The following is a 13,561-nucleotide window of genomic DNA, read 5'->3' as shown; positions in this document are numbered from 1 at the left end:
TACTTTTTAGGACACCATTTAGTCCTGGTTCCAGTGATAATAATTCTGAAGAACTGCTAGATCCCCACAAAGCTCTCCAGAGTCATTCACCTCCCTGAACGGCTTGCAAACTGGAAGTCTTGTTTTTAGAGCTCTCTTAATTTAATGTTTAGGAAATAGTATCTATAATTCCTAGTTCAATCATGTAACACGTATTTTATTATTATCAGCCCAAGGGTAATTTTTAAATTTTATGCCTCCCATCTCCCCGCCCACTCCCCACCCTCACAATGGCAGCTAGGTTTCTCTGATTCTTGTACTTGAGCTACTAGGAACTTAAGCCACAAACTAGATCTTTACTGCCACCTAAGGGCTGACTCTATAAATCCTGTCTTAAATATGACTGTCCTAAAGATGCTTTTTGCTATCTTTCAGAGGCCGCCTGTCATTTCAATCTATTTTATTCAGCCAAGGCTAAGAAACACAGATAAAAGACAGGCTAATTGTTTGGATCCATATGAATGCTGCTTTTTAAAACTCAAAATAACTTATTCAGCATTTTCCAAATGGGGATAATGGATTCTTCCTCCTCTTGCCTGCACACCCTAAAGGATGCATTAAGTTCAAAGGCCCTGTCCCAAACCAAAAAAAGTAAAATATGGGCCAGGGACATAGCTAGACAGTAAGGCAGAGCACATGCTTTGGATATTGGAGGCCCTGGGCCCTGGGTTTGATCTCAGGCATGAGAGAGAGAGAGAGAGAGAGAGAGAGAGAGAGAGAGAGAGAGAGAGAGAGAGAGAGAGAGAGAGAGTGTCTGGGTCAAACATGATCTCTTCTGAGAACTGAATATCTGTTCTAATAAGGCGATTGTGGGGTCCAACAGCAGGAGCCCTCAACTCAAATATCACGGAATAAGCCTCATTTCTGCCAGGCTCCAGGGAATCAATCGCTTTTCTAATCTTGCAGATAGGTACAAGGGGAGAGAATTTTTATGGCTTTTGTCAGCATTTTAAAAGAAACTTTGACCCCTCACTTTTAAAATATTTGACTTTCTCTCTTTTACATAGGGATTTGTTCCCTTTCTTGTGAGTGCAACAGCTGGCACCACTGTGTATGGAGCGTTTGACCCCCTCTTGGCTGTTGCTGACATTTGCAAAAAGTATAAGATCTGGATGCATGTGGATGTGAGTATCCCACAGGAACTGCTGCTACGGTGGCCTGGCACATTTCTCACTTAGGGGATGCTCTTTCTCTCCCCCCTCTCTCCCTCTCTCTCTCTGTGCCAGTTCTCTCTTCCCTCTTTTCCTTTCCCCTCTTTCTCTCTCCCCTCTCCCTCCCTCTCTCTTTCTCTCTCTACTCCCTCTCTCTCTTCTCAAGATGATTTTTAAATTTTATTTTTTAATTCTTATACATTTTATTTTCATAAAATAGTTCACAATAATTCATTACAAATAATATTCAAACACTCACCCATCCAGCAAGCATCTTCCCACCACAATAAAAGGGAAGTGTGTGAAGTTTGTTGATTTCATTCTGGGCCCCTTTAAGATCATATATAAGAAAATACAGACAAGTATGTTAAAACCGAACACATGTGTGTTGCTTTCGGTACATAAGTGGGCTAGAGTATAAGAGGTTGCATGGCCCCGAATGCGGCCACACGCTCCAGGAAAAACTGCATCACTCTCTTCCGGGAGCTTTGTTTTATAGTCTCTGGATCTTGACTGTTGATGAGATTGCATGGCACCGGAGGTCGTATTGGAAAACTGGGGATCTGGGTGGACGAGGCCCAGTCCCAATCTGTGCAGGCTTGGAGATCAGCCATGGGTCCCACATACCTGGGTTCCTCTGTCAGTTCCTTCATGGGTGAGGCTCGTCCGAGCATGTGGAAGGTGGCCTTGAGCATGGCTGTGGCTGGGTTCTGGAGGTTTTCGGCTGCCAGGGCTCTGCTTGGGGCAGGGAAGGAAACTTAACCTGCCCCCCTCTGATGGGGCCCCGGTGAAGACAGCCTGGCACGGGGGCAGGAGATTCTGTGATTTTTAAATTTTAAATTATGAAATTTAAGCTCATAAAGGTACCACAGACATGGGTTGGACACAATAGTATAATGGCTAAGGCATTTGCCTTACACACAGTCAATCCATTTTGATCCCCAGTAATGCATGTGGTTGGTCCCCTGAGCAGCACCAGAAGGAACTCCTGAGCACAGCACCCAGAGTAAGCCCCAAACATCGCCACTAGGTGTGGCCTAGAAATCAAAAATGCGAAAAAATAGAGATGCCAGAGACAAATTAACCCCCAATTCGCACAGTACACAACAATTCTGAGACTGGTTAATCCTCCCTCTTCCCAGATAAGATAATATTCCTACTTCAAAAACCAGGATCTAAGCCAGGTGCTTAGATCTCAATTCATAATCTCTTGGATGAATACAGAAACTTATGTTCATGTACAACCATACCCATGAAGATCTTACTTCTCTAGAAGAATGATCAAGAGGGTGAAAAGGAGTAGCATTGATGTTGGAACCCCAAGGATTGTAAAAGAGAGAGAGAACAAAACTCAAGTCAGGTTTAAAAAAATAAGAATGACATACCCACCAATACATTTTGAAATGATGCCCCAAATGTTCCTTTTTAAAAGGTTCAACAGAAGGGATTTGCATTTACATCAGTTTTGCTCAAAGTACAAGTCAGAGGTCAGATTCCATTTGCAAATTGTTGGTTAATGATCCATGATGGGAAAAGGAGTTAGTGCCAACATCACTGAGCACTGTTTGCTTCAGCTTATTTATTTACTTACCTTATTGCAAGATCTTCTTTCTCAATAAAAGGAGCCATAGCTGGCTTCCATTCTAGTGCAAGTCTATGTTGTTCAGTGCCACTAACGTAGGTCATTTGAATTTTTAAATAAATATTTAGATGAAATTAAACCCTCTGTTCAGGATCCCAATACTCCCATAGGCTCAGCCAGGTAAATTTTGATTATTCCAGAGTTCTCAGGCAGAACAATTGCAATCTTCTTTTCCTTTCGGAGTCCCAATGTGAGTTGTTCATTGGGCTACCCAAGTCTCCTTCATTTTAAGCATGAAAAGACTAAGAAAAGATGGGAAAACTCAGGTGCCATTGGTGACTTAAATCTCAGCACTGGAGAACTTGTTAAAAGTTGGAAGCTGAATTCAGGAAGGGGCTAGTATAGCAACTGTGGGCATAAGAATGTGGACCTTGGGGCTAAAGCTAAAGGGCTGGAGCACAGGGCTGGGCACCTCTGAACTCTGTTGGGCTCCAGCAGCACTGAGTCTTAGGCCTGAGCACTGAGCATTGTTGGGAGTGACCCCAGAGTTCCCTAACCCCATGAATACTGCATAGGAACCTTTCCCCTCTGCACCTGCCCTTAGAAGAAAACATCTTTGTGATCAGAGTTGGTCATTGCTGTGCTCTCTGCTTCACTCAGTCTTCTTAAATTTGAACCAAGGGGCTCTTATACCCAATAATGTTAGTTTCTTTGATCATTGTCACTGTCATCCCATTGCTCATCTATTTGCTTGAGCGGGCACCAGTAATGTCTCCATTGTGAGACTTGTTGTTACTGTTTTTGGCATATTGAATATGCCATGGGTACTTGCCAGGGGCAGAGGAATCGAACCTGGATCGGCCACGTGCAAGTTAAATACCCTACTTACTGTGCTATTGTTTTGATACACATACTAAAAACATACATATACACATTCACCACTTATTCTTACTCGCTTTCATGTATATGTTCTACAGCTACACTAGAAAAAATTAATTATTACACTTATAGAAAATTGGGTAATTATGCAAAGTAGAAGAGAACTAAAATTACCCAAAAAATGTATCCTAACTATTCATTTTTTCTTTAAAATTATCCCAGACTTATTTTCATATGCAAAGAATGTCAGCATTTTCAAACAAGTCTCCATCTGGGTTTTTTGTTGCTGCTGTTTGTTTGTTTATTTGGGGGGAAGGGGCTAGGCCACACCCAGAACTGCTATGGGGGGTTTTCCTGGCTTTGTGCTCAGGGGTCACTCAGGGTGGTGTTCCAAGAACCATCTTGTTTTAAAAGGAGATACTACATGGTGATGGAGTGCAGGGAGGGTCTTTTTCTTGCAAACTGAGGAAATGCAGTTCCCAATCCTTATATCTGTATAAGTACGGGGTGGAGCCTGCGCCCTGAGACTCAGCCCTAATTTCAATCCTGGAAGTCTAGGTCCAGAAGAAGGCAGGTTCGGGGACTGGAGGAGGTTCTGACCATACGTACAACACCATAGGAGTGAAGGTGATGAGCTCCACTACTCTCTCCCTCATTTGATCTTCCTTTTCCAGGCAGCGTGGGGCGGGGGACTGCTAATGTCCCGGAAACACAAGTGGAAACTGAACGGCGTGGAGAGGTACCCGAATTTTTTTCTTGTCAACAATGTCAAGTGTCAATGTCAAATGTGAAAATGGATTTTAGCCCGTCTCTAAGGACTCAGAACTCAGATGAGTTCTCTCTGTGCAGTGCCTGCCTGCCTGGTGTGGGTCACATCTTGTCAATATGAGGTGCAAATAGGAACACAAAAGATTAAATCTCAGACCCAGTGACCCAAATGGACTGTGTCATGCACAGAGATCTTTAGCCAGGGGCTGAGGAATACCTTTCTTGGGGTCTCTCAACCAACTACCAACATGCTTTAAAACCTTTCAGGCTGGGATCAGAGTGGTAATAGTAGAAAGATATTTAGATAATTAATAGGGAGATATTTAGATAATTAGTAGGGAGATTGCCTTACATGCAGCCAACCTTAGTTCAATTCCCGGTACCCCATATGATCTCCCTAGTCCCTCTGAAGTAATTTCTCAGCATCAACAGATGTGACCCAAAAACAAAAACTAAAAAATTTTTCAGACTGTTCAGTTTTCTAAGGAGAAAACCCATGACCCTTAAAGAAGTAAGAGCTACTGCTTTAAAGAAACCAATAAAAAAAAGGTGGTAAAGCAAATTTAAATACTCTGCAGTTCAATGTTAAAAGTTGGGGGGAGGGCAAGTTAACTTGAATAAAATTCTCAAAGTGGTCATTTGAGGGTCAGAGACATGGCTTGAAGGACTGAACACATGTTTTGCAGGCAAGAGACCCTGGTTCAATCCCTGGCACCACATGGTCCCCCAAACATTATCAGGAGTCACCCCTGAGCACTGAGATGGGAATAACCCCTGAGCATTGCTAGGTGTGATCTCAAAACCAGAAGCAAATGAAAATATAAATGTAAAATAAAATCATCAGTTGACTTAAAGAAAGACTTTCTTGTGATGACATAGCTCCTGGCTTTGTACCCATAATAAGTTTTTCCTGGTAGAGCTCTGAGTGATACTGCAAAGCACCTGTTATTCCAAGGGATATAGTCAACCACTTCGAACAGCTACAAAACAGAGACGGGGGCTGTTTGATTGGCATCCAGCTGAGTCAGAGGGAAAGGGAAATACAGAATGCACAGCCAGCCCTGGGCTTCGGTCCTGAACTTCGTGTAAGGGAGCACAGAGTCCCCAGCCTCCCTGCACATGGTGGGTCAACCCCTGCCGTGAGCTTCGACACTGCAGGCCATGGAGAAATCCCAAATTCATCAGAGGCTGCCAGATGCCCACGGTGCCCTGCCAAGAGGCCAGATGTTACCCAGGAAAAGTTTCCCTCTGGCTCTTCCCCTAGACATCTTGGCACCATTTCTGTTCCAGGATGAAGAGAGGGGCCTGTGGAGCTTGGGAGCAGCTGTCAGCCTGGGTCAGACGCTTTGGGAGAAGGCAATGAACTAAGCAGAGAGAGATCTCAAAGGAGAGGTGGGGGCGAGGATGATCAGAGCGTGGGAGATACCTGCTCAGATGATCAGAGAGGAATGAAATTCTTGTGCTTTCAAGAGAGATGGCCCTCCGTAAGAGCAGTCTCTTCCTCACAGTTTCCTTCTGACAAACATAAAGGAAGGGCATTTGTCATTTTGATTTTCGTGCCACCCGTGACACCGAATGCTGACAGTCAGAGATCTCTGCTGATGAACACTTTAAAGCTCACTGAATTACCTCCCCTGAGCCTGGAAAAATAAACACCCACTCGCTTTGCACAGAAGACTGTTATTTGAGAGCAAAGCTTAGAACATTCATCACGGAACACAGAGTCCTCTCGATGGCCACGATTCTTGAAACTGCTTCTAACAAATGCTATGACAGCGGATTCCCCAAATGCAGAGTCCCTAATATGAGGTTGGCTGCCAGGGGGAAGAGAATCCTCTTTAGGAGTTCATTTCTCAGAGTCTGCATCCCAATGCCTTATTACAGAAAGCTTTATTTCTTTGGTAAATCCAGTCTCATTAGTGGAACTTCTGGGCATAATGCATAAGGGGCACAGGTTGAGGAAAAGAATTGCCTCATGTGTCGGTTTTACATTGCCTACGCAGTAGGATGCAGTCTACAGTGGAAGAGACCAGGGCTGGGATCATAGTAGAGTGGGTAGGGAGCTTGCCTTGCACGCAGCTCACCCAGGCTATATCCCGGTATTTCATATGATCCCCCAGAACCCCACCAGGAGTGATCCCTGAGTATGAAGCCAGGAATAAGTCCACAACACTACTGTATAGTATGACCCAAAAGTCAAACAAGAACATGGAGACAAGTGACCAGGAGTTGGGTGTGGCACATGCTTCACATGCATCAGGCCCAGGAAGTACCACCCTGCCCCGTGTGCCGATGGCCCTCTCCCTCCCTAGATCTGAGCCTGACCGGTTCTGTGCATTTTAGAGTGACAGCAGGCTGCTGCGAAAAGTGCAGGAACCATCTCTCTGGACCAAGCTCCAGACTTGCTGGTGCAGCTGAAGTTTCTGCTGCCACTCTGGTGGCATTTCAATCATTGTCCCCACTTCTAATAGTCAGGGTGCAGAAACTCCATTCAGTAACTGAAATAGTTGTTCCTGGCACAGGCTAGTTTTTGAACCCAGCCCAGGGAGAGGGGGGGATAAAGGTGCAAATGATAAAAAGCCTCACTTCTTATCATTGATGGGTGATACTGACCCCCATTCACCCCCACACCAGGATGATAGTAGCCTCAGGAGAAACTGGTGGTCACTATCTGTTTACTCTCTTTAAAAAGGTAAATTTTGGACTAGAGAGTACAGGGAGGTGGGCGCTTGCTTTGCATGTGGCAGGCCCTGGCTTAATATCCAACACTGAGTATGGTCCCCTGAGTCCTGTCAAGAATGATCCCTGAGAGGCAGGAGGAAGTCCTGGACACCATCAGGTGTGGCCCACCCATGCCTCACTCCCCTAACTCCTGCAAAAAAAGAAGGTATAGTTGGAAGGGACAAAGCTAAGTAATATTTTTTTCTGAAAGGATAGGCCAAATAAGTTGGGTACTTCTGCTTTAGAATCTAGTAGAGAGATTGGCAATCAACCACAGACAAAAATTTGAAGTAGAGGAAATAGAGGCTTAAGAGACAGATAAGTGAGCTAGATAACAGATAAGGAGGACACAGAGGAAGGAAAAGTTTTATCTAAAAGAGAATTCTTAGAGGAAGCCCTTACCCAGGGGGTGGGCACTGAAGAAAAGGGCACTTCATAGGCAGACGCGGAAGAAGCGCATTCAAAGTGAAGAGATCCGTGGGCACTGAAAGTGTCCTTAAGAAAGTGAAGACAGGCTTAGGTGGGGATATAAATGGGGTCAGAGTAGTGCCCAGGAGGCCAGGGACATGTCTGAGGGTGTGCTGCCCATTGAGCCTCAGTGTCCCCCAAGGCTCTAGCTGAGAAGGGGGGCCATGCGAGCCTCGGTTACAGGTGGAGAATGGAGTTTTCTACTGTAGTGACAAGAGAGGAGCGGGGCTCTGGTGATGCTTTCTGCACGTCGGAAAGAAAACAGATTCGAGAAGCTACGAGGGGCCTGGAACCAGCTCGGAGCTGCTGCACAAAGGATGCAGTGGAAGACAGTGGAGAAGCTGAGGTGGGGGAGGGAAGGAGGGATTGAACCCTATAGGTGAGGAATGAGATTTGAAAGGGGTGACCTCATGACAGTGAACCCCAAAACTGGGGTTTGAGGGCTGGGTACATGGGAGGAAAACAGTTAGAGGAACAGAGGCACAGAAGTCACAGTATCCAGGGTTTGTCCTTAGAAAGAACAAATCTGGAAGGACAGGGAGAGGGTAAATGAGGAGTCCGTGTGGAGTCAGCAAGAACCGGACAGAAACCAGCCCTGGGGCTTTCATTTCCTCTGACTCAGGTTCTCCCCCACAAGTAGCACCAGACTAAAACATCTGGAAACAGATCCGGGGCTGTTTTTCTAACTGGCCAACTAGGCTCAGATCAACCTATAGTTCGATTCCCGCCCACAGCTTCTGTCCTCTTCCTGGGCCAGCCCCTCAGCTATAAGGCAAGATCCAGCCATCGCTGCCTGTGGGGAAGAAGTGGGCAATTTCTTTCCTCAAAACACCCACAGGGGCAGGGGATGTGGCTCCAAGAGGCAGAGCAGGTACCCAGCACCCTAAGGCTTCTGCAACAAGTAGCATCAGCAACTGACCACTGCATAGGATGAACTTGGAGAACAGTTGATGTTTTCACCATGGCTGAACCATGCTAAGTATGAGCAGGGAATGGATGCACCCATAAGGCTTGCAAGTGGTAGAGTGGAAATCAATAGCAAAAGTCAGTCCAATTTCATGTTTATTATCTATCAGAAATCGCTTTATCTGAGGCATATATTATTATTCTCTTTTGCACAGACAAGTAAATGTAGGCAGAGAAAGCTTTATTAACTTGTTCAAGATCACACATCTAAGGAGTAATAGAACCTGGATGCAAACAGTACAAACGGTCTGGCTCTTGGTTTTCTTCCTGCTAGCTCCGATAATAATAATTCTGTCTTTCTGTCATTCTGCAGAGCAAGGAGCTATTTTCTTAGAAGAAGCTCCTTGGCTAAACATAGCCTTTAATAGGCCTCAAGTTACTTAGTCCTCTTTCCAGGGGATGTAGCCCTCTGACCACTAGCTGCCTTTGATTCTTTAGTTTTCAGTGAATGTAACAGTTTATGTCAGAACCTAAAGCTGAGACCCAAAGTTGAACTGTACCCATCACTGAGTCCGATAAGATCTCGGGCCATAAGTGTTTCCTGGCCAGCTGACTGATGCCTGATGTTCATCACTGAGACGAATGGGAGCCTTTAATCTGTGTCTTCCTGCAGTGCCCACATGGGGTTCTGGGAGCAGAATGAGGCTGTTTTTTAGCCTAAGGAGGAGTTGCTCCCCCATAGCATTCTGGCAGCGGCTGCTGAAGATCATACTACTGTTTGTTTGTTTGCTTTTGGGTCACAACCAGGGATGCTCAGGTTTACTCCTGGCTCTGCACTCAGGAATTACTCCTGGAAGTGCTCAGGGGACCATATGGGACTCTGGGAATGGAACCTGGGTTGGCCACATGCAAGGCAAATGCCCTCCCCGTTGTACTATTGCTCCGGCCCCCATAGTACTATTTTCCTTCCTCCTGTGACTCTGGACCCAGGTCACATTCAAGTTCTCATTCATGTGGATCCCTCCATCTCTCTGAAGACTGTACAGAAACTCTCCAAGTGAAGGAAGCAACAAGAAGAGCAGCTCAGGGTAGGGGTGGCTGCTTCCCTGAGAGGTGGAGAAGTCTGAGCAGTAAAGATGAGGTCAAGAAAAACAGTTTCGGGGGATGGATCAATACTACAGTGGGGAGGGCATTTGCCTTGCAAGTGACCAACCCAGGTTCCATCCCTGGTATCCCATATGGTTCCGCAAGCACTTCCAGGAGTAATTTCTGAGTGCAGATCCAGAAGTAATTCCTGAGAAATGCTGGGTGTGACAAAAAAAAAAAGGCAAAAGAAAAGAAAAGAGAGGAGAGGAGAGGAGAGGAGAGGAGAGGAGAGGAGAGGAGAGGAGAGGAGAGGAGAGGAGAGGAGAGGAGAGGAGAGGAGAGGAGAGGAGAGGAGAGGAGAGGAGAGGAGAGGAGAGGAGAGGAGAGGAGAGGAGAGGAGAGGAGAGGTTTAAATCTTGGAAGCTCATTGCATTTCTCAAATATGTTGAGAACAGGTAGAATGAAATCTGCAAACAGGCATCCCAGCATATTTCCCCTGTGGTCCAGTCTTGAGAGATGGATCTGAGAAAAAATTGGAAGCGAGGAGGAGTGAGACACTATCATTAAAAGATGCATGTGAGAAATGGGTAATTGTGTAGAAAGGAGAAACTGGACAGTGCCAAGAACCAGTGAACTAGTAAATGGACACGTCCCTCTGAGATCCAGACATTCCAGGACTGCCTGAAGCAGGAAGTGGGGAGGATTGTGTTTGTTCCCAAGTGAATAAATTATCTGATTTCACCCCCACTGTCCCTAAGAAGCCAAACGAATTCTTTCATGTGTGATCTGGGGTGGACATGGAGAGAGTCTTCATAGTCTTCATAGACCATGCAGTCTTGCAAAGCCAAGGAAATGCTGAATGAAAAGATGGTTCCTTGTTTGGAACATTTAGTGTTGTGTTATGCTAAAAAATGTGCAAGAAGCCCAGGGCTCTGCTGCCATGCACAATGCCGGGTATCTGAATCTGTCCTTGGGCCACCCTGTTAACATGATTTGTTTCCAATAGGGCCAATTCTGTGACATGGAATCCGCACAAGATGATGGGGGTTCCGTTGCAGTGCTCTGCTCTCCTGGTCAGAGAAGAGGTATGTGTTTCCTGGTCCAGTTCTTCTGGGGGGTTAGTAAAAAGGTGTAGGAACCAAGTCATAATAGCCAGTGACTTCAAAGGTGGAAACAGTTCATGGGAAGAATTGTAAGGTCCAGTTCTTAGGTCCAAGCAGGATACATATCAGCTATACAAGACAAGCTGCTTTCACACATGGTTTAGGGATGTGTGTGTGTGTGTGTGTGTGTGTGTGTGTGTGTGTGTGTGTGTGTGTGTGTGTAAAAGGCTACCATGTTAGGTTGTAGACTCTGGAGGGTCAACAATGAGTCAAGAAAGTTACCACTTAAACATTCTTGGGGGGCTGGAGCAATAGCACAGCGGGTAGGACATTTGCCTTGCACGCAGCCGACCCGGGTTCAATTCCCAGAATCCCATATGGTTCCCCGAGCACCACCAGGAGTAATTCCTGAGTGCAGAGCCAGGAGTAACCCCTGTGCATCGCTGGGTGTAACCCAAAAAGCAAAAAAAAAAAAAAAAAAAAAAAAAAAAGCAACATTCATGGAATAAAAGACATAACTTCAGGATGAGGGAAATGGTGACCTTTCCACTCTCTTCTGTGGAATAACTCTTGCAATGGTTTGCTTAGGTCAATGCTAAATTCCCCATGGAGCTTCAGCAAAGGTAGGGCTTTTGCAACAGTTTAGTAAACAGCCCGTGAGAGAGTTCATGGTTGAAAGAACAAAGGAGGCTTAATCTTTGGTTTTAACTTAAAGGGTGAGAGGATTACACTCATTCATAGTTTAAATGATGCAAGTAGAAAAGATTCTTGTGTACTTTTGTTTGTTTTCAAGGTTTCAGGAATCTGGGTTAGTAACTCTAAGTAGTACAGATTTGGTGGCAAATGAGAAATACACCAGATTTTAGTCATGATTTGGAGTCAAAAAGAATTGTTATAAAAATAAGTTGCCCAATAGGCAATAAATGCATTATGGAAAAACAAATTCACCATTCTTTAGTAAGAGAAGAAAGGTGATTCTTCTATTAGGAAGAAATAAATTAATTGCTCTGAATCCCTTGCACATTTAAAACCTTATAATGCTCTGTTAGCATTTTCTTTATTGGGGTCCAAGAAATAATGCCATTGTATAAGATTATATAAGCATTCTCTGATCTGAGAGTTCTGTGCTTGAAATAGCTTGGGGTATATTAAAAGGGTTGAAACAAATTTCATTACTTGCTTTGTAGGTATATCAGAGCCTTTAGTGTGATTATATCTACTGCAAATATCTAAATACAGAAAGTGTATGGGATAAAATAATATCCAAATACAGGGGATATGTGCACTTGCTAAGTTTATTTGACTATGAAAATTTTCCCAGCAACTTTTTACTCACAATAGCTATTAATATGTACACAGTAGTTTGGGACATAGTATTGGGACTTCTTAATGACTCAGGACCAGTATATTATCTCACCAGGTCTTCCAGATGGGAAAACAATATCACTTCTATTTATTCTTCTGAGCAAAAAGACTGTATTGTGCAACCTTTTAGAAGTCAAGGTTTTGGAGTTTTTCTTTTCCTTTCCCAGAGAAGATAACCCAATATATCCACCATTTCATACTCAATGCAGTTAGTTATCTCTCTGAGGATCAGTGGCAATAATCTGAGCGCCTGCATGATTAGGGACAGAGGGCACCAACTTCTGGGTCCACAAAGCAAAGTAGAGGCATCGGTGGCACTTTCCAATCTTACTGGTCTTCACCTGAAATGTTTCTTTCATATTCAGTGTTTTTGTATTGTTCTATTATAAATTCAAGGTATTCACTTTTCTTAAAAATATTTTAATGAATTTCGCTGGCTATGAAGCCTGCACTACAAGGCTTGGCCATGTTCTCTTCTCTACAATTGGGGTGCTTGGTCTTTCATCACCTCGTTGAGATTTGGTTGCATTGCTTTTGGTTCTCCAAATAATTTTTAAGAAGGTTCGCACTTCTAACTTCAACTAAGTGATCACATGTTATAGCCTTTTCTCTTCTTGTCATGAGTCACAAGAGGAAAAAAAAACAACCCCCCCAAAAAACTAATTTTTTGTCAAAGCACATTTAGACTCCAGATAACAAAAGAGTCCCAAGTTTCCTGCTGTTCTTGACAAATTGAAACATGGTGGGGTTTCTAGCCAGGAGCCTGGCAGCACTGTTTTAGTCAGAGAGCATGATTCATTCGCTGCTCTTTGGGAGCATTTTCCCGCTTTGCCACCATTTCCCACCGTCAGCTTCTGGAGCTGGAGCAAAAGAATGGGCGCCGACAGTGCAGTTTTCCGGGAACTTCCAGAAGCCGCTGAGTCTGAAAATGCTGTCCTGAAGCTCTAACCGTTCCTGGGAAAGGAACAGGACACTTAGACGTTTGCGCATTTCAGAGATCTCAGAACAGCTTTATATTTTTAGATGATAGTATATAAAAATGGTAGCAAAGGGGCTGAAGAGATAGGACATCGGGGAAGCTACTTGCAGCTGCATGCAGCTGACCCACGTTCTATCCCTGCACCCCAGATGGTCCCCTGAGCCCTGCCAGAGTGATCCCTGAGAGCAGAGTCAGGAGTAAGTCCTGAGCACTGCCCAGTGTGGCCCAGTCCTCATCCCCAAATATTACAACAGTGAACTATTAAAAGTATGAGTTCCAAAGAGATCTCATTATTTTTGGAGGGTGGGGGTGCACCCCGCAGTGCTCATGACTCTGAACTCAGGGATTATTTCTGGCAGTGCTCAGGGGACCATCTGTGGTGCCAGAGATGGAACCCAGGTTGGCTGCTCTGCCAGTCAAGGCCAGAGCCCTACCCACTTTACTATCACTCTGGCCCGAGAGCTGGGTCTTTTAACAGCTAAATGATAAAATGCTTAAACTAAGCATGAATGAA

General features: G+C 44.7%; 1 protein-coding gene across 2 annotated transcripts in view; it reads left to right on the top strand.

The window, feature by feature from the left end:
• Window positions 1-13,561, top strand: part of GAD2 (glutamate decarboxylase 2) — a 71,454-nt gene that overhangs the window by 37,935 nt on the left and 19,958 nt on the right. For both annotated transcript variants that reach the window (XM_004605361.2, XM_055146805.1), the window contains exons 10-12: window positions 1,047-1,163; window positions 4,326-4,390; window positions 10,607-10,685. In XM_004605361.2, coding sequence (XP_004605418.1) covers window positions 1,047-1,163; window positions 4,326-4,390; window positions 10,607-10,685 — 261 coding nt within the window. The remainder of the gene's footprint in view (window positions 1-1,046; window positions 1,164-4,325; window positions 4,391-10,606; window positions 10,686-13,561) is intronic.

Source organism: Sorex araneus, chromosome 9 (assembly GCF_027595985.1).
Source record: "Sorex araneus isolate mSorAra2 chromosome 9, mSorAra2.pri, whole genome shotgun sequence".
Taxonomy (NCBI): Eukaryota; Metazoa; Chordata; class Mammalia; order Eulipotyphla; family Soricidae; genus Sorex; species Sorex araneus.
Note: the sequence above shows the minus strand (reverse complement) of the source record. Positions and strands in the feature narration are given on the sequence as shown.